Source organism: Odocoileus virginianus, chromosome 2 (genome assembly GCF_023699985.2).
Source record: "Odocoileus virginianus isolate 20LAN1187 ecotype Illinois chromosome 2, Ovbor_1.2, whole genome shotgun sequence".
NCBI lineage: Eukaryota > Metazoa > Chordata > Mammalia > Artiodactyla > Cervidae > Odocoileus > Odocoileus virginianus.
The window spans coordinates 68,580,801-68,602,608 of record NC_069675.1 but is presented as its reverse complement, the minus strand read 5'-3'; the positions used below and the strand labels follow the sequence as shown (position 1 = coordinate 68,602,608).

General features: G+C 42.1%; 1 protein-coding gene across 1 annotated transcript in view; it reads left to right on the top strand.

The window, feature by feature from the left end:
- Nucleotides 1–21,605, top strand: part of SPATA31H1 (SPATA31 subfamily H member 1) — a 34,524-nt gene extending 12,919 nt beyond the window's left edge. The window contains exons 2-5 of the mRNA XM_020886251.2: nt 2,247–2,289; nt 2,954–3,008; nt 3,221–3,316; nt 3,695–21,605. Coding sequence (XP_020741910.2) covers nt 2,247–2,289; nt 2,954–3,008; nt 3,221–3,316; nt 3,695–21,392 — 17,892 coding nt within the window. The 3' untranslated portion in view covers nt 21,393–21,605. The remainder of the gene's footprint in view (nt 1–2,246; nt 2,290–2,953; nt 3,009–3,220; nt 3,317–3,694) is intronic.
- Nucleotides 21,606–21,808: the final 203 nt, after the last annotated feature.

The following is a 21,808-nucleotide window of genomic DNA, read 5'->3' as shown; positions in this document are numbered from 1 at the left end:
TAGCTCTGATGGAGAATGTCTTTGATTATCATTTCAATTGCTTTCATGCTTACTGTTCTACTCGATCTATTTTTTCCCCAATTTTGATGTTATATTTTTTCTAAGAAGTTAACCATTTCACTATGTATTTCACATTTATTATTACAGTTATTCAAATTATTTTTCTTTTCTCTCTTTTTCTACTTCAATTTTCAAGGAGCTTTATATTTACTTTTGCCTTTTGCCCAGGACCACTTTTATTTTCAGTTTGAGGGCTCCTGACTACACAGGGTGTATAAATTAGAATTTCAAATCAGTATGAGGGTAGATTTTTGGTTAAAAATTTTAAAGAAGGCTTTTTCCCCACCCAGAGTTCAAGCTTCCTTGTCTGGCAATATTTTTTTTTTTTTAATTTTCTTTTTTTGTCTGTACTGTGTTTCTGTTGCTGCTTGGGTTTTCTCTACTTGCAGTGAGTGGGGGCTACTCTCTAATTGTGGTGCAATGGCTTCTCAATGTGGTGCCTTCTCTTGTTGGGGGAGATGGAGTTCTAAGCATACGGGCTTCAGCAGTCGTGGCTCTTGGGCCTAGTTTCCCTGAGGCATGTGGCATCTTCCCTTACCAAGGACTGAACTGCATTTTTTGAGGAAGGACTTCCCTGAATTGCAAGGCAGATCCTTAACCACTGGACCACCAGGGAAGCCCTGGTGGTATTTTTTTCTAGCTACCTTTTTACCAAGTGTGTAGTAATTTGTGAATCCTGGCTTTTTTCCCCTGGGGTCTCATTTAAATACCACTTCACACAGGTCTTGTCTTTGTCCCCACCTTGCTGTTCCTTCAGTGGCTGACACTGCAAATGACCAAGAGCATTTAAGTATTAACAAGTTTCCATTCTTGTTTCTCAGTTTTCTCCTGATTTTTGGCCTGGAGGTTTCCCTTACTTTCTTGTAAGGAGCTACATTCTGCATTTAAAAAGATGTTTGTTGTATTTTATTCAGCATTACCAAGTGTTTTATAATGGGAGATTATTTTAGGTCTATAATACATAGAGATCATTTTGAGATAAAAATAGAGAAAGGTTATATGTAAATATATCAACTTGTATTTCAACATTAATTTTCCTTTTGCTTATGTTTTTAATCAAAAGTCCATTATGGATGTAAATAATGTATCATGAAGTATAAAATCAATTTTAAACTGTCTAAAAGTCAAAACTATCACTGCATCTAGGACTATTCTACTGAGTAATAAACTGAGTTTCTTCATTATCAGCATATTTATGAATTCCCAACTAATTGTCATAGGCTCTTTTAATACACTTTCAGAGACTGATAACCTAATTTAAAGAGAAGAAAAAAAAATGTTTAGTTGAAATTGTAACAATGTCACTTCTGCCTTCAAAAGCACCTGGAACACCCTTGCAGAAACACTAGGAGTTTATTACCTACTGGATGGGAAATTCTGACCTGCAGGATGAAATGAAAATCCCATATAAACTGGCTTCCCACTTACTTTTTCAGCTTCATCTTTCACTACTTAGCAAAGATGCATCTGAAAGGGACTTCCCTGGTGGTCCAGGAATTAAGAATCTGCCTGCCAATGCAGGGAACACAGGTCCGATCTCTGGTCAGGGAAGATACGATATGCCGTGGGGCAACTAAGCACATGTGCCACAACTACTGAGCTCCTGCTCTAGAGCCAACGAGCCACAACTAGAGAGAGAGGGTAGACCCCACTCTTCACAACTAGAGAAGGCCTGAGCACAGCAACAAACACCCACCACAGCTGAAAATTAATTTATTAAAAAAAAGTACCTGACAATTGTGATGCTCAGTGATAGTCCTGCTTGCCTGGAAGGCTCTTTCTTCACCTAAAAACCTTCTGTTGATTCTTCAAACTCCAGTACAAATGGTAACATCTTTGAGTAATTCTTCCTTTCTCTCCCAGGCAGTTAATCACTATCCCTTTTATGCCCTCACATTTCTATTTGTGTTACAGCACTTACCACATGGTATTGTAACTTACCTGTTTAGACTTCTCTTTTCCCTACTAGCATAAGTTCCTAGAACACAGGAATCATATTTATCTCTACAGTTCCAGCACCCCACACATCACATTGAACATAGTACTCAATAAATGATTCAGTCTTAAATGAATGAAGTAACTGTTGCTGTCTTTATGAATGCCAACTGTTTATATTTATGTCTATCAATAAAGTCTCTAACCTAGAGCATTACTTGATTTTATTTGTTCTTTTTGTGCCTTTCTAGACTTCAAAGCAGCATATATTGAAAAAGATCCAGAAATTCACAGGTCAGAAAGACCTTTTATTTTTCGGTTCAAGACTAATGACAAATCAACTGCAGGGTCTGCTTTAAGACTTTAACCTGTAATAGCAGGTAGAAGGAGGAAGGTTGAAAAGATTGTGTTATTGGAAGAAATATGCCTACTCTTTCTAGCAACTACACTTCTGAAGAAATGTAAATGGCTTCATAATTCTTTTCATGAATGAAAAGAATCATGAATTCTTTCATTTCTATCCTCATACTTCCTTTCCTAATCTCCTTTTGTGCAAAGCTTATTTAAAATATCAGGAAAGAAACTCTGTGAGAGGGGCTAACTGTGAAGAGTTTGGTGTAGGAAGTTTTGATACCTTTTTTCTCTACCATAGAGACTGGATAATACATATCTTTTCCTCCAAAGATATGTATTTCTCTGTTTTCCTCACTTCTCCCTACCATGATTATTCCTGCTGCTTCCAATGGCTTACATTGACTACATGGTGAAGACAGCACACTGTAGCTTAAAAGAGAAACAAACAAAATGAGACACTGGTTAAATCTGAGCTCTTCCACTAATTAGCCTTTTGATCTTAGGCATGGTTTTGTCTTTGTTTCCTTATTTGCAAAATGAGGGGATTGAACTAAGGTAAGGCCAAGAGTCATAATTCTAATAGATTCTTCACCTCTACTCCCAGATCCACAGTTGGAAAAAAATCTCAGGATGAGTTGCATTGAAGCTAACCTGAAACAGTGAGTAAAATCAATCTTCTCTGTGTCTATTTTTTCTCTCTTCAGCTTACCCTACTGATAAATCCTGTGAAAGTCAGGAGTAAGATACCTGGGATTTTGTTTCACTTCCCTCACTATGATAGCTGTCTCCTTTCTAAGTCTCTTTTTTCATTGTTCTCTTACCAGTACATTAATATCACTTCAATTACACTAACACACTCTGCTGCACCCAGTTTTTCAGAACTCCCTGTGGGATGGACCCAGGAATATGTACTCTGGTCAATGGACAGGAGTCTTCAACAGATCTTCCAACACCTGGAAAGTACAAGGTCAGGTGGTTTCTGAGTGGAGGTTGAAAGTGGTAGAGCTTTTAAGAGGGAGGAAGGAAGGCAGTGAAGGAAGGAGGGAGGGAGAGAGGGAAGGAGGAAAAGAGAGGGGGAGGGAGAAAAAAGATGGTTAGTTAGTTTTCGTAGTGGGGCAAAGTTTAAGAAGTCTGTGAATCATTTCTGATTGGAATGGGGACAAATGCCTCCCTTTTTCCTGGTGGAGGAATTCTTTCCATAAATAAGCAATTAATGTTGGGGAAAGCAACCTCTTTTGTTTTCCCTCAGTCCAAAATATTTTGCATTCAAAATGGCCATTCTCTTTCCATTTTCCTACTTTTTCCTGTTTCAAAACAAATGGGAACTTTTCTCTTTATTTCTTAGATCAAGTCTTATGGAATTGGGTTTGCCTGAACCACAGGATATGATTTCTTCTTCCACCTCCTCTGTGGCTCAGGAGCCTGTTCTACCCTGTTGTGACTGTAAGAATGCAGAACATTCTACTGACAGTAGTATCTCCTCTGGATCATCCTACAGCTCGAGCCTGTCTCACCTTCCTGTCTTTTCTGAAGAAACAACTTGGCAATTCCGGAGCCGCAGTTTACCTATTTTACCCCAAAATCAACCTCCTGTGTTCAGGAACCAAGGCAGATCTCTGCCTTCTTTTAGGCTTTCAGAGCTTGGGAAATCAGAATTTTTTCAGAATTTGGAAACTCTTTCATCCTTAAGCCATCAAAGCACTTTTATCAACTCTCTTTCTGAATCCCCAGATCTCCACAGACAAGGAGAAAAAACAAAGGATAAGAGAAGGAGCAAGAGTGATTTGACATCAGATCATAAGCCAAATATTATCTTCAAAGAGAGACCACTATTGTCAGGGTCAACTCCAATCCAGCTCTCTCCTTTGGCTAGGTGGGAGTTAGAGGGACATATGGCTTGGAAGGTTTGTACTCTGCGGGAACAAACAGTGCCTCTGCCTGTGAGGGAATCATGGGCAATGCTGAATTATTTAATTGAGGTGCAAGGAGGAGTCCCTGAACCAGAGAAACCCCAAATCCAGCTATCTATGCCCATTCATCAAAGCACTGAGCAAAATATCAACAATGAATCCCCTGACCTTCCATCTCCTCAGTTCCAGGGGAACACTGAAGTGGAATCTGGATTAAATAGAACAGAAACAAGAATTTCTCAGACTCTTATCCCAGGTAAGCAGTCACAACCTGGATATGGCCCACAAATCCTTGCATCCAGGCCATTAATGACATCAATAGATATTCTACCTCCCAAAAGCTTAGGAGCTGACATCACTCAAGAGGAAATGACTTTACTGAAGAAGGACCCAAAACATGTGCTAGAGCTTAATATAAAGCAGAGGGTCTTAGGTCTTCCAGAAAAAAGGATACAGCAGCAACAGACCCAGGTGCCTAATATGGAGCTGACCCCACAGCTACCATGCCAAGTCACAGATAGTGTAAAAGTTACTCCACTGGCATTACTTCAAGTCATGGATTCAATGGGGATGATTCCAGATTCACATTCAGAAGTGATAGAATCTGTGGGTTTGTTCCAATGGCCATCAAATGAAGTTGTAAAACCAATGGAAGCCATGGAAACAGTGCATATAAGCCAAAAACCATCATATCAAGTCATTAAATCAGTGGAGGTAACCCCAAGACTTCAGCAGCAGGTTATGGAATCAAGAAAGATAACTTCAAGACGGCTGAATCAAGTCATAGATAATGTGAAGGTAACTCCGATAGCATTGCTTCAAGTCATGGATTCTATGGGGATGATTAAAAAATCACATCCACCTATCATACAGTCAATGGGAATGACCCCAACAATGCGATATCAAGTTGTGGGGTCAGTAAAAAGGAGTACATTGTTGGACCATCAAGTCATACAACCAGGAAAGATGAGTCCAGGACTACGACATTCAGTCATAGAAACTGTGGAAATAACCCCAGGGCCACATAAAGTTATGCAATCAGTTGATGTAACATCAAGGCCACAAAGTCAAGTCACAGAATCACTGAAGATTACCCCAGGGCCAGTATGTCAAAATATGCAATCACTTGAAATGATCCCCAGGCCACTGCATCAAGTGATGGATTATATAAAAGTGACTCCAGTAGCACTATTACAAGCTATGGACTTTATGGGGATAATTCCACCAACAAAGTCACATGTTATAGAATCTAGGGTTTTGATCCCAGATACACAGTCTCAAATTGCAAATTTAACCCCAAGGGCAATTCAATCAGATGGTTTGACTTCGAGCTCTCTTACTACTATTGGTACACTTGGAGTGGTAGAATCTGTGGGCTTACCTCCAAAGCCACCACATAAAGTCACGGTATCAGGAGGAGTGATCCCAATATCTCAAGCCAACTCCAGGAGTCTGGAATTGACTCCTGGGTCATGTATTCAAATGCCAGACTTTGAGGGAATGACTCCAGAACTGTATTATGAAGGCACAGAATCTATGGCATTAATACCAGGGCCATCTCATCAAGTCACGGAGTCTTCGAGGTTGACCCCATGGCATCAAATTCTGCAGTATTCTGAGATGAGTCCAAGGCAAAGTCATCATGTCATAGAAACTATGGAGTTGACCTCTGACTCCTGGCTAAAAATGGAGAAATCAGCAGAGCTGACACATTCACATCATCAAATGATGGAATCTTTAGGGACAATCCCAAGGTCACTGGGTAGAGGTACAAAATCTATGGGAATGAGCCAAAAGCCACTGCTTCAAGTCACAGAATCTGCAGAAATGTCCACTACATCAGTTCAAGATGTGAACTATAGAGAGATGAAATCAATCCCACAACTTAAGGCTATGGGTTCTATGACATTATCCCCAAGATTGCAAAATTTGAAGTCTGGGAAACTGGTTTTAGCACCAGAGTCACAAAATATAAAATCTGTAGACATAACTACAGGTTCATTCCCAGAACTGGGAAATTACAGACAGCCAGTCTCAACTGTGAACTCTATAGAATTGGCCACAGAACCACAACAGCAGAGTGTAAAACCTGAGGAGTTGGCCAAAACACCACAGGGGCAAAATGAGAAATCTGTGCAGTCAGCCCCAGGGGCTCAGCTTCATGGTGCGAAATCTATCCAACTGATGCTGGGACCCCAACAACAAAGTAAAAAATCTACTGGGTTAGTTCCAGCACCACAGTTGCAAAGTAGGAAATCTATAGATTTGGTCCCCAGTTCACAGTCGCGATGTATAGAATATGGTCATTTGGCTCTACCATCAGAGTTTCCAGGTATAAAAACTGTGGAATTGTCTCCAAGAATAGTACAAAAAGATATGAAACCTATGGAGTTGGCCCCAAAGTCATGGTCACAAGATATAAGATCTGAGGAGACAGCCCCAATACCATTGCTTGAAGATGTAAAAACTCCTCAAATGGTAGAAAGTACAAGACTGACTCCTAAGACACAGGTAGAAAGTATGAAATATGAGGAACTGATCCCAAGAGCACACATTCAAGCAGTAAACTCTGTAGAGGTAGACTCCAGACCAAATCATCAAGTCACAGAACCTGAAGGACTGATCTCATGGTATCAAGCTTCAGAATCTTTAGGGATGATCTCAGAACCAGGATATTCAGAAACAGAAGCAAAGCTAACCTCTGACACTGGTCACCATGCGAAAGAGTCTATGGGGTTGATACAATCATCTTTAGGAAGTACCCCCAGGTCATTGAGCCAAGCATCTATGCAGATGAACTCCATATCATTCAGGGGCACTCTTGAGCCAATGTTCCAAAGTGTGAGAGCCATGGATGAAACTCCAGTGTCAGAGCACACTACACAAGAATATCTGGAGTTGGTACCAGGATCAGAGATGCAAGGTATGAAATCAAAGATGTTGACCCCAGAGCCTCAAGATACGAAGTTTGTTCATCTGAATCTAGAACCATATTCAGAGGTTATGAACTATGAGGAGCTGATCTCAGAACCACGATTTCAAAATGTGAAATCTGTGTCATTGACCTCAGAACCACAGTCCACAAGTATAAAACCCGAGGAGTTGACTCTAGGGCCATTAAGGCATGATGATGATTTTGTGGATTTACATATACCACTTGAAGAATCTAGTAGGTTAATTCCTGAGTCACAGTTAAAACATGTTGAATCAAGGAAAGTGACTGCGGAACTGCATTTACAAGAACTGAAATCTGTGGGTCTAACTTCCAGACCAAGGCATCAAGACATAGCACTTACAGAGCTAGCTGCTGAGATCTGGCCACAAGAGGAGGAATCTGTAGTCTTGAAACCTGGTGGTGTGATGCCCAGGCCGCATTTTCAGAAATCTTCAGAGTTGACCCCAGGTCAAGATCGTGAAGACACAGAAACTGTAAGACTGATTTCTGAGGCTTTGCCCCAAGTTAATTTGCCCCAATTAATGCAAAAACCAACAGATCAAGTTATAGAATCTGCAAGAATGACTCCTCTAAGGCCACATCTTCAAGATACAGAATCATCACAGATATCCCTAAGGTCAGAATATGCAAACACAGAAAATGTGGGGTTAGCAACATTTCCAGTTGAAAACATCCAGGAGGTAATACCAGTACAACCACATTCAGAAAAAGAATCTCTGGAGTTGATTTTAGAACCAAGGATGCAATATGAGATAGCAGAGCCACTGCTGCAAAATTTGAAATATGTGAAGTTAACCTCTGAGTCATCCCCATTAGTGGTGGAATCTAAACAGTTTGTTACAGGACCAAAACCACAAGTTACCGAGTTGACTCCAGAGCCACAGTTCCAGGAAGTAACGTTCAGGCAGTTGGAGTCAGAGCCAAAACTACAAGACATGAAATATGTTAATTTAATTCAACAGTCAACTACTACCAAAATGGTAGAATCAGAGAAGCCAATACAAGAGCCAGTGCTACAAAGTATGATACCAGAGGAACTGACTCAGGAGGTACAGCTCCAACGTGTGTCCCTGGGACCAGAGTTGCATAGTGTAAGATTTTCAGAGTTATCTCCCGAGCCACCACTTCAAGGAGAAAGACTTTTAGATTTAATCTCAGGGTCTCCACATCACAGTGTGACATCTGATGAATTGACCCCAGGTTCCCCAATGCAAGAAATAAAATTGTCAGATTGTATCCCAGGACCAAAGCATCAAAGTGTTGTATCTATACAGTTGATGGCAAAACCACAAACTCAAAGTACAAAATTCACGGAACTAAGCTCAGGACCATGCTTACAAGGTGTCAGATTTTCTGATTTGACTCCAGACCCACAGCATCAAGGTTTTGAACACGTGCAGTTAATGCCAGGAACACAGCTTCAAGATACAAAGCCTGTAGGATTTGTAACAGAGTCATCTTTGCAGTTAAGTCAAGGGCTCCCGGTTGAAAATATGAAATCTATTCTGTCTATTGATGGGTCACAGTTTCACAGCATGAAATCAGTGAAACTGACCTCAGAACTACAATTTCAAGATATGAAATCTGAGGAACTGAACCTAGGGTCAAGGCAGCAAGATGTCAAATTTTCTGAATTGACCTCAGGACCAAAGCTTCAAGGTGTCAAATTTGGGAAGCAAATCCTGGAATCACCGTTTCATAGTGTGACTTCCATGGAGACAACTCTAGAGTTAGGGCTTCAAGATTCTAAATCAGCAAAGATGTCTCCAGGACTTCAAGGTGTGAAACAGGTGGGGCCATGGCTACAAGATGTCAAATTTTGTGATCTAAAATCAGGAGTTCAGTTTCAAGGTGTGAAATCCTCTGAGTTAAACTCAGGGCCACAACTACAATATGTGAAGATTTTTGAGTTAACTCCAGAACCAAAGGTGCAAGGAGAAAGATCTATGAAGTTGGCCTCAGGACCTGAACAGCAAGGGGTTAAGCCTGAGATGTTAGGACCAAAGCCACTGTTTCAAGGCATAAAATGTGAAGCAGCAGACCAAATGTCAAGCTTTGAAGGTGACATTTCTTATAAATTAGTTTCAGAGCCACAGAGACCAGATGTAAAATCTATGGAGGTGTCTCCTAGACTCCAGTTGCCAAGTGTAAACTATTCTGAGTTGACCAGAAGACCACCGTTACAAGTTATGAAATCTTCTGGATTAACCCAAAGACCACAGATGCAAGATGTAAAACCTGCAGTGAGGACCCCAATCTCAAAGGTTGAAGGTTTACAATCTGAGGTACTAATGCCAGAGCCACAGCTGGAAGATACAAAATCTGTGAAGTTAACCCCAGGACCACATTTAGGAAGTATGAAATCTATTCAGTTAACATCAAAGCCACAACTGGGAAATGTTAAATCTATGGTGTTAACCCCTGGGTCAGAGGGGGAAGATGTGAAACCGGTAGAGGTGACCCCAGGCTCAAAACTTCACGGTTTAATATCTGAGTTGCTGTCCTCAGAGTTGGAGTTGAAAGATGTGAACTCTGCAGTCTTAACTCCAGGACAACATCCAAGAGGTATGAAATCTACATTGCTAACCCCAAGTCCACAGCTGGAAGGTAAAAAATCTGTGGAGATAACCTCAGGACCACTGAGAGAAGATGTCAAATCTGTGAAACTCACCTCAGATTCCAAGCTTCAAGGTGTGAAATCTGATGTGTTGGCACTGTCCTTAAGAAATCAAGGATTAAAAACTGTGACATTCATCCCAAGAAAGCAACTGCAAGATGTGAAAGCTGTGGAATTGAAACTTGGGCCAAGGATGCAAGATGAGAATTCTGTGTTTTTGGCACCATGGTCATTGCTCCAAGGGCCTCAACTGCAAGGTATGAAACCTCGGGAATTGACTGCAAAGCCCCAAATGCAAGATGTGAAAATTTTGCAGCTAACTCCATGTCCCAAGCTTCAAAGTTTAAAACCTGTAGAGGAGACTCCAGATCAAGAGCTGCAATTTGCAAAACCTATGAAGTTGACCCCAAGGCTAAAGAAGCAGGTAGTAAAATCTGTGAACGCGAGCAGAAGACAAAAGTTTCAAGGAGTAAAATCTGTGGATTTAGCCCCAAAGCAACAGTTTCAAGAGACGACACTTGTGAACTTAACTCCTGGGCCAAAACAGGTTAGTGAGATATCTGTAATCTCACCAGAGCAGCAATGTGTGAATTCAGAGTCACTGAAGCAAGGGTCTAAGTCAGAAGATGGGATGTCTTGGGAGTTAATTCCAGAGCTAAAATTAAAAGATGGAAAATTAGTAGATCTCAACTTTGAATTACAGTTGAAAGGTAGGGAATCATCCGAATTGACTCCAGAATCAAATATTCAAGGTGTAAAATCTAAAAAGTTAAAACTTGAACCACAGTTGCAAAGTATGAAGTCTTCCAAGCTGACCCCAGGACCACAGTTACACCAAGTAAAATCCTCAAAGTCAACTTCAGGGCCACAGCTTCAAGATGTGAAAACTGCTAAGTTTAAACAAGAGCCACAACCTGAGAGTATGAAACATATTCAGTGGATACCAGGATGTGAGTTCCAAGATGTGAAATCTGCAGGGTCAAGTCTTAAGTCACAACCTCAAGGAGGCAAATTTGTAGAGTTGAAATCTTCAACACAGTTAAGAGATGCAAAGTCATCTGAATTGCATCTGGGGCCAAAAATTCAAGGTACAGCATATATGAAGTTCGACCTTGGGCCACAGTTGAGGAGGGTGAAAACTCCTGAGTTGTGCCCAGGACCACAGTTGCAAGAAGGAAAAGTTTTGGCATCAACCTCAGAGCCACAGTTTCAAGGTATGAAAATTGTGGAGTTAAACCAAAAGCCACAGTTTGGAAGTACGAAAACTGTTCAATGGATGCCTGCACCAGTGTTTCAAGGTGTGAAATCTCTGCTAAATCTTGAGTTGCAACCTCAGTGTGTCAAACCAACAGAATTGATACAGTTGAGAGATATGAAGTCATCTGTATTGACCCCAAGGCCAAAGCTTCAAGATGTACAATCTTTGACATCACTCCAAGAGTCTCAGGCTCAAGGTCTCAATGTGAAAGCCTGTCTACAGTTTAGCAGTATGAAATCATGTGACCTGACTCCCAAGTCAAAGCTCTGTGATATAAAATCTATGATGTTCAAATCTAGGCTTAACTTGCAAGATGGCAAATCTCCTTTGTTGACCCCAGGACTATGCCTTCAAGAAGTGAAACCATTACAGTCAGCCCCAGGAACACAGCTTCAAGGTGTGAAGTCTCCACTGCTTACACAAGAGCCACAGTTTCCTGAGGTGAAATCTGAGGTATTAAGCCAAGGGTCACAATTACAAAGTGATAAAACTATAGAGTTGAACTCCCCACTACACTTGAAAAGTATGAAGTCATCTGAGTTGACTCTTCAGCCAAAGCTTCAGGGTGTGAAATCTGAGGATTTCAACATTGTGCCACAATGGCAAGGTCTAAAATCTTCTAAGCCACCGTTTGAGACAAAGTCCCAAGATAAGAAAGTTACTGAACTAATCCCTGGCTTACAGTTGCAAGATACAATGTTTTCTAAATTGACTGTGGGGACAAAGACTCAAGGTGTCCAATATACAGATTTTGACCCTGGGTCACTGTTAAAAGGTATAAACTCTTCTGGGTGGACCTCAAAGGCCGAACTTCAAGATGTAAAACATAAAGAATTTAGCCCCTGTCCCCAGTTGCAAGTTCTGAAATCTTCTGAACTGATCCTGGCATCAAAGCTTCAAAATGTGAAATTGGTGGTCAACTCTGAGTCACAATTTCAAGGAGAGAAATCTTCTCAATTAATCTCAGACTCAAAGTTACAAGATGTGGAATCTGCAAAGTCCAAATCTGGGCCACCATTGCAAGGTGTGAAATCTGAGTTGACACTGGGGTCAAAGCTTCAAAAAGTGAAATCAGTGGAATTCAAGTCAGGTCCACAGTTGCAAGATGTAAAATCTTCCAAGTTGATCACGGGCGTAAAGCTTCAAGGTGTAAAATCTATGAATTTCAGGTCTGGATCAAACTTGCAAGGTGTGAAATTGTCTGAAGATATCCCAAGGGAGAAGCTTCAAGGTGTGAAGTCTGTAGACCTGAAACCTAGTCCAAAGTTACAAGGTGCAAAATCTGATTTGACAAGGAAGATTCCAGTTGTGAGATCAGTAGAGTCAGACTCAGGCCAACACTTACAAGATATGAAATGTTCTGAACTGATCATGGGTATAAAGCTTCAACATGTAAAATCTAAAGGGTTAAGTTCTAGACCACACTTTCAAGGTATGAAATCTTCTGAAGCGGTCTTAGGGACAACGCTTCAGGAAGCGAAATCGATGTTCAACTCTGAACCACAGATACAAAGTAAAAAATGTTCTGAACTGACTCAAGGGACAAAGCTTCAAGATGAAAAATCCTTAGAGTTCAATCATGGACTGGAGTTACAATGTGGGAAGTCTGATTTAACCCAGAAGAGGGAACTTCAAGGTGTGAAATCAGTGGAGTTCAACCCTCAACCACAGAGACAGGGTGAGAAATCTGATTTGAGGCTAGGGTGGAGGCTTCAAGATTTGAAATCTGTTGTTCCACCTCTGCAAGGTGTGACATCCTCAGAGTTAACATCAAAGACAAAGCCTCAAAGTGGAGAATCTATGGAATTCATCACCAGGCCAATGAGGCAAGATATGAAACCTTTTGAATTGACTCTTGGTACAAAGGTACAAGATGTGAAATCTTTGGGGTTCAACTTAGCTCCACAGTTACAAGATAGAAAATTATCTATGCTGACATCAAAGGCATACCTTCAAGGTGTGAAATCTATGGAATTCAACCCTGTGGCAGAGTTGCAAAGTGTAAAATCTTCTGGGCCTATAAAGCTTCAATTGATGGACTCTACAGAAGTCAATCCTGGCCTAGAATTTCAGGTTGCAAAATCTTGTATGTTGGCCTTGGAATCAAAGATTCACAGTGGGATATCGTCTAAGAGCAATGCTAGAAAGCAAAAGCAAGATGAGAAATCGTGTAAGTTGAATCCATGGCAAGAGCTTCAAAGTGTAAAAGTCATGGTGTTCAGTCCTAGGACACATTCACAACATATGAAATCTTCAGAATCATGCAAAGGGACAAAGTTTCAAAATGTGAAGTCTTTGGAATTCAATCCTGACCAACAACTGCAAGATATGAAATCTTCTGATTTGAGTCTGGGAACAAGTCACCAAGGTATTCAATCTTTAGAGTTCAATCCTGGACCACAGCTGCAAGTGGTAACATCTGAGTTGAGCACAGAAATGAAGCTTCCAGATGAGAAATTGCTGGAATTTAACCATGAGCCTAAATTACAAGTTGGGAAATGCTCTGAACTGAAGCCAGGGCCACAACTTCAATGTGTGAATTATACACCATTCAACACTGGGTCACAAGTGCAAGATACAAAATCTTCAGAGTTGAATCCCAGTACGGCGCTTCAAGGTAGAAAATCTAAGGTGCTCTGTGTTGGGCCAGATTTGCAAGGTGTGAATTCTTCTGCATTCATTTCAGAACTAAAACTTAAGTGTGTAAATCCACCTGGATGCCAGCCTGGGTCACACTTGCAAGGTACAAGCTCTTCTGAATTAACTTCAGTTTCAAAATTTCAAGGTATGGAGTCTTCTAAGTTAAATTCAGGGACAGAGCTTCAAAGTGAGGCATCTATGGTGTTCAACCCTGGACCACATTGCCAAGGTCTGAAAGGAGCAAAATCATCTAAGTTGACTTCAGGGAAAAAATGTCAACATATGGGATCCGAGGTGAGACTAAGCACAGAGAATCAGTGTGAGACATCTATGGTGTTCAACCCTGGACCACACTGCCAAGGTTTGAAATCTGAATTGAGGCCAGAATCAAAGTTTCTAAGTGTAACACCCACAGAATGCAACCTTGGGCTACAGATGCAGTGTGCAAAGTCTTCTAAGTTGAATTCAGAGCCAAAATCACAATGTTTAAATTCTATGGGTTGCAAATGTGGGCCACCCTTGCAAGATATAAAATCCCTTGAGTTGACTTCAGGGGAAAAATGTCAATATATGGGAACTGAAGTGAATCCAGGCACAGAGAATCAATGTGAGACATCTATGGGGTTCAATCCCGGACCACACTGCCAAGGTCTGAAATCTGAATTGAGTCCAGAGTCAAAGTTTCTCAGTGTAGCACCCACAGAATGCAACCCTGGGCCATGGATGCAGTGTGCAAAGTCTTTTGAATTGAATCCAGAACCAAAATTACAATGTTTAAATTCTATGGGTTGCAAATGTGGGCCACTCTTGCAAGGTATAAAATCCCTTGAGTCGACTTCAGGGGAAAACCGTCAAAATATCGGGTCTGAAGTGAAACCATGTACAGGGAATCAATGTGAGACATCTATGGTGTTCAATCCTGGACCACACTGCCAAGGTTTGAAATCTAAATTGAGTCCAGAGTCAAAGTTTCTAAGTGTAACACCCACAGAATGCAACACTGAGCCACAGATGAAGTGTGTAAAGTCTTCTAAGTTGAATCCAGAGCCAAAATCACAATGTTTAAATTCTATGGGTTGCAAAAGTGGGGCATCTTTGCAAGGTATAGAATCCCTTGAGTCAGCTTCATGGAAAAAATGTCAAAATATGGGATCTGAAGTGAAGCCATGTATAGGGAATCAATGTGAGACATCTACGGTGTTCAACCCTGGGCCACACTGCCAAGGTCTGAAACCTGAACTGATTTCAGGGTCAAAGTTTCTAAGTGTAACACCCACAGAATGCAACCCTGGCCCACAGACACAGTGTGAAAATTCTTCTGAGCTGAATCCAGAGCCAAAATTACAATGTGTAGATTCTATGAAGTGCAAATGTGAGCCACATTTGCAAGGTATAAAATCTCCTGAGTTAACTTCAGGGACAAAATGTAAAGGTAGGAAATCTTCTGATTTTAATCCGGGGCCAGAACTTCAAGGTACAAAATCTGTTATGTTCAACCCTGTGCACAATTTACAAGACATAAAATTTGAATTTACTCCAGGGACAAAGTCTCAAGGTAGAACCTCAACAAAGTTCAACTCTGACCCACAGCAGCAAGGTGTGCATTCTCCTGGGTTGAATTCAGGGTTAGAACTTCAATACTTAAGTTCTGTAAAGTCTAATCCAGGGCCACAGATGCATGGTATGAAACCCTCTGAAATGATCCCTGGGCCAGAATCTCATGGTACAAAATCTATGTTGTTCAACCTGGAATCACACTTGCAAGAAGCAAAATCTCCTGAGTTAACTTCAGGGACAAAGTTTCCAGAAGTCCAATTTTTGGTTAACCATGCTGGGTCAGAGCAACAAGTTGTGCAGTCTGTGTTCACTTTGGGCCCTCAGTTAAATGTTATGAAACCTATGTTATTTTTACCAGAGCAACTGTTTGAAGACATAAAATCTATGAAGATGAACAAAGAGCCACTACTTTGTGGTACCAATTCTACAAAACTGATTTCAGACTCTGAGCTGCAGAATTTGAAATGGAATGTGTTTGCTCTAGAGCCATGCTTTCAAAAAGTGAAATCTATGGAGTTAAACTCAGGGCCACATCCTCAAGGTATGAATTGTGAGGAGTTGCCCTCACACCTCAGGCAGCATAGTATAAGATCTGTGGTGTTTGCACCAGAGCCATGTTTTCAAGATAGGAAGCCTCTGGAGTTGAAACCAGAGATACAACCTCAAGATGTGAATTCTAATAAATTGATTTCTTGCTTCAGGCAGAAGTCTGTAGTATCTGTATCAGTGCCATGTTCTCAAGATGTGAAATCTATGAAGTCAAACCTACTGCCCCAATCTCAAAGTATGAACTTTTTAGGATCATCATCATGTCTCAGGTCACAATGTGTTAAATCTGAGATCTCTGCACCAGAACCATGTCTTCAAAATATGAAATCTGTAGAGTTGACACCAGGGTCTCAAGAGCAAGGCATGAATTGCCAGGAGCTGACTTCAGGATTGCAAGGTGTCAAATCAGGAATCTCGGCACCAGAGTCAACTAAGAACTTCATACCAGGACCAATGTTGACTAGTATCAAATTTTCAAATTTGTCTCCAGAATCACAGCAACAAGGTGTGAAACATTTGGAGTTTACTCCAGAACCAAAGTTGCAAAGCACGAGGCATGCAAAATCATCTTCAATGTCTCTGCAACAAGCTATACAATCTGTGGAGTTAGCATCAGAGTCACTGTTTCAAAGACCAAAATCTGAGGATCTAACTCCAAGAACAAGCTCTCAAATGACAGGCTCCTCTGAAATCATCCCTAGGCCAGGGCATCAGTTTGTAGAACATGCAGAGATGATTCCAAAGCCAATGCATCGAGTCCCTAAATCTGTTAGTTTGACTTCAATACCAATTTATCAAGCTACAGATTCTTCAAAAATGGCACAAAGTTTGGCACATCAAGACACAGAAACTGTAGAGAAATCTGTGAAGTTGACCCAAAAACCAAAAGGAAAAGCCATGAAATCTTCAGGAATGCCTCTGAAACGAAATCTTCAAGTACCAGAATTTGCTGATCTGACTCCAGTGCTAAGGAATCAAGGTTTAAAATCCTTAGAATTAACACCAAAGAAAAGCCACCAAATCCTGGAAACTCTGGAGTTGCTCTCTCAGTCAGGGTCCCAAGTTAAGGAGTTACATACAGGGCAGCTGCAGCAAGTTGTGGAATCTGAAGGGATGACTTCAGGACCCAAGAATCACATTACAGAAACTATGGGGTTGACCTTCAAGACAAAGCTGCAAGGGGAGGAATTTCTTGGAAGGAGTCCAAAACCAATAAGTAAAACCACTGATGCAGAGAGATATTCAAGGCCCTACCCTCAAGCCCAGGAATCTGTGGAGGTGATCTCCGAGCAAAAACTGCCAAGGGGAGAGTCTATAGCATTGATTACAAAGGCATTTCAAGATGTCCCAGAATCTTCAGAGATGACAGAAGGGATACGATATCAAGTTCCTGGGTCTATGGGTTTGACCTGTAAGCGATTCCTAAAGGCAAAGCAAATAGGTCAAGTTGCAGGACACACAGAATCTGCAGAGGTCACCACTGAGACATGGCAACAAGGGGAGGGAAAAATGAAGCTAACCCAGTCACAGAATCAAAGTATGAAATACTCAGAAACAGCCCCAGGACTACTGGGTCAAATTACAGAATTCACGAGGATTAGTCCAAAGCCATTAGAACAAGTCACAAACTCTACAAAGACACAGCTTCAAGTTGCTCAAGCAATAGGGGTAAAGCCAGTAGCTCCCATCAGAGTTGCTACACCTGTGAGAGTGACTCCTGGGCCACCATATCAAGTTGTGAAGTCTGTAACGTTAACATCATGGCCAAACTCTCAAACGGTAGACTGTGTTGAGTTGACTTCAAAACCACAAGATGTGAGACCTTCAACCTCAAGCCTAAGGTTGCAAAATGCAAAATTTAAGAAATTAAGCACAGAACCAAAGTACCAAACTTTGAAAAGAATGGATTCGACAGGGTTTCAAATTGTAAAGACTGTGGGACCACCACTTCAAATTGTAAAATCTGAGGAATTAGCACCAGGGCCAATTCCCCAGATTGCAGAACCAATAGGAGTGGGGCTTAAGGCAACAAATTACTTGGATTTATTCCCAAGGCTACATCTTCAAGAACCAGTAGAATCTGTAGAATTAACTCCAAGGCCAAATACTGAAGTGAAATCTGCAGAATTAACCACACAGCCAACATATACACTCGAGGCACCTACAGTGTTAAATCATAAACAAGGGTTTCAGGCTGTGAAATCTACAGGGGTAAAAACAGGACCGCCTCAAGTCATGGAATCTGAGGATTTGAATCTAAATGAGGTGTGTCAGAATAAGGACTTTGAGGAGGGATCATCAGAAGAAGAGTTACAAACAGGGAATTATTTCTCTAGGTTTCTACACAACTCTTCAGACTCACTCATCTCAAGTTCTGTCAGAACATCTGAATTAGATCTTTGGGATTCTAAGATGCTGCAAGTATCAAGTGTATTGGATATAAAAAACCTTGTGACAGATATTTTGCAACCTGAGGAGTCTTTTATAGACCTTGATATGATACAATCTTCAACTTTTTCCTTATCCCTTCATAACCAATCCCCTGATGAGACAGTTATTTCTGTAAAAAACTCAAATTCTGAGATGCCAGGAGTGGATGTCATACCTAATGAAAAGACTAAGAGGAAACATGTGGAGGAGTCAGAGAGCTCACTCCAGAGACCCTCACAACATTCACCACAAGACTGGATGTCACCACCTAGGTTTTCCCAGGCAGAGTCAAGGGCTCAAAGAGCCCTTTCCTGGCCTGTCCTGGGCAGGCAACGGAATGTCTGGGAGAGTCGCTCCTCGAGGCCACGACTACCTAGAAAATATCTCTCCAATATGCTAATGCTGGGGAATGTCTTGGGGACCACTATGGAAAGGAAGCTTTCTTCTCCAACATCTTTAACAGAAAGAGCCACTGAAGATACCTGTCAATCTATTCAGAATTTATTTGGGGTTCCAGCTGAATTGATGACATCTTCTGAGAGATTATTTGAAAAGGGTCAAGGTACTATTTCTCAGCCTTCAGTGGTCAAAAACTACATTCAGAGACACACTTCATGCCATGGTCATGAAAAAAAAACACACTTAAGGATGTGGACACGTACTTCCATGCCCTCCATAATACAGCACTACTCTGGGAGTAGAACGAGAATAAAGAAAACAAACTCAAAACCCTGCAATATATCCCGGGAAGTCATTCAGTACATGCCTGTTTCATGCACAGGGAGTCAGCCTCCTGCCCAAGCAAAGTCAGAGTCTTCCCTCAACATATTTTTTGCCAGGAGAGATTCTGTTCCAATGGAAGAGACTGAGAACTCACAGAGTGATTCACAGACAAGGATTTTTGAGTCCCAATATTCCCTCAAGCCAAGTTATCTTTCCCAGGCCAAGACTGACTTCTCAGAACAGTTCCAGCTGTTAGAAGATTTACAGCTAAAAATAGCAGCAAAACTGTTGAATAGTCAAATACCCCCCAATGTACCTCCACCTTTAGCTTCAGGTCTGGTCCTAAAATATCCTATCTGCCTACAGTGTGGCCGATGTTCAGGATTTAATTGCTGTCATAAATTACAGGCTGCTTTTGGGCCTCACCTTCTTATCTATCCACAGCTTCACCTTGTAAGCACTCCTGAAGGCCATGGAGAGATTAGGTTACATCTTGGCTTTAGGTTGCGAACTGGTAAAAGACCCCAGCTCCCAAAGTATCACAGAAGAGACAGACCAGTCACGCCAAGGAGCCTCAGATCAACATCATTAAGGAAAGCAAAAGGTTACACATGTGCTTCCAAGAGTCCTACTTCTACAATAGATTTCCGGTCTGGGTCTTCCCAGTCTCCTTCTCCTATAGAAGTCCACATCAGGCGAAGGCAATATGACAGCTCTAGCCTAATAGAAAAGACAGAAATTAGAGAGCCTGGACACTATGAGTTCACTCAAGTTCACTCTCTATCAGAGACTGACTCTGAAAGCAATCAGGATGAAAAATGGGCTAAAGCGAGAACCAAAAAGACCCATGATTCAAAATATCCAATGAAAAGAACCCCCAAAGGAGTTAGATCACAAAATACAAAGTTCTACACAAATGGTAGAGCTATAATACAGAGTTCCTCTAGGGAATTACCAAACCAGTTAAGAAGGAAGAGGAGTGGAGCATCTCAGACAACGACCACCTCTTTGAAAAGACAACCTAAGAAATCCTCCCAACCAAAATTTATTCAACTGCTTTTTCAGGGCCTAAAGCAGGCAATTCAAACAGCACACAGAATTATGGCTTTGGCTAGGCAGAAGCCTGAGGACACAGCAAGGTCAGACTATTTCTGGTCAAGCAAAACCTACCTTCCAAAACAAAAAGCCAGAGACTATTGCTTGACAAGAGACAGCAAAAGACACAGGATGCCAACTCTCAAGCTAAGGCAATCAGAGTCAGTCACCAAGCAGGAGAGCACACGGTGGGAAGAAACAGACCAATTCAGACCAGCTCAACAACCAAAACGGGATAGCTCTTTCCAACTCAGACCTAAGCAATTACCCAAGCCCACAGTTTCCCAAAGAAGTACCACTCTCAAAAACACCTCAGCTAGCCAGTGTTTGGGTCCTGTTCAAAATGACAGTAGTAGCAGAGCTAAGAAAAACTTTAACAGAAATGAAATCTCTAACCAAGAGTCCAAGAACTTCAAACCAGGAATCAGAGTTCATGCTGGAGGGAGACTCTTAAAACCTGGTTCTCTTATGAAGAGGACCTCACACAATCACCTTAAAGGGAAACCCACACACAAGGAACGAAACCACCAGAGCTTCGGCTTCAGTAGGGAAAGAATCCCATGTTATTCTTCTGGAAGGAGCCAATACAGTTCCTCTGAGAGGGGCCAGCACAGTACCTCTGAGAGGAGCCATCGAAGTGCCTCTGAGAGAAGCCACCGCAGTGCCTCTGAAAGGAGCCACCGAAGTGCCTCTGGGAGAAGCCATCGAAGTGCCTCTGAGAGGAGCCATCAAAGTCCTTCTCAGAGGAGCCATCAAAATGCCTCTGAGAGAAGCCATCACAGTGCCTCTGAGAGAAGCCATCACAGTGCCTCTGAGAGAAGCCATCGAAGCGCCTCAGAGAGGAGCCATCGCAGAGCCTCTGAGAGGAGCCATCGCAGCGCCTCTGAGAGGAGCCATCACAGTCTCTCTGAGAGGAGCTATCGAGGTCCCCCTGAGAGGAGATGTCGCAGTCCCTCTGAGAGGAGATGTCGCAGTCCCTCTGAGAGGAGATGTCGCAGTCCCTCTGAGAGAAGGTGTCGCAGTCCCTCTGAGAGAAGCAATCGCAGTCTCTTTGAGAAAATTCGTCGCAGCTCCTCTGAGAGGAGAGAACACAGTGCTTCTGAGAGAAGACAGCACAAGCCCACTGAGGGGAGAGGACAAAGTCCCTCTGAGAGGAGCCACAACAATCCCCTCAAGGAGAGACTCAAACACAGCTCCCCTAGGGAGAGGCCCAGACATGGTTTGAGTAAAGATTTCAAGAGTAATTCTAACACGTCTCCTAGAGACCACACCAAAAATCCCCAAAGGAGGGCAAGTTTGGAGGCCTGACGCTAGTAGATGGAAGAGACCCGCCCCCGTTATTCATTTCCTAGCTCAAGTCTCCCCTGAGCGGCCCTGGCTTCTTTCCTACTCGGCCAAGGCCTCCACTTCCTAAGCCCTCAGCAATGAAAGAGCTTCTACGTCTCTCTACCTGGGGGGAGGGAGAGCGGGAATGGGTCTGTCATTTCCCTAAGATAAATAAAGGGGCAATAATTGACCTTCCTGTGCATCAAGAAAGACCACTCTTCTCGCGGGGTGGAGCCTGGGGGCGCCGGAAGGGCAGGAGAGGTTGTGCAAACCGAGGGAACGAAAGGGAGGGGCTCTCAGGCCAAAGTTGACGCTCCAAACCCCACCCCCAGTTTCCCGGGTCCCACCGCGCACTGCCGGGGCGGGGTCTCAGAGGAAAGGGGGGCTAGTCACGTGAC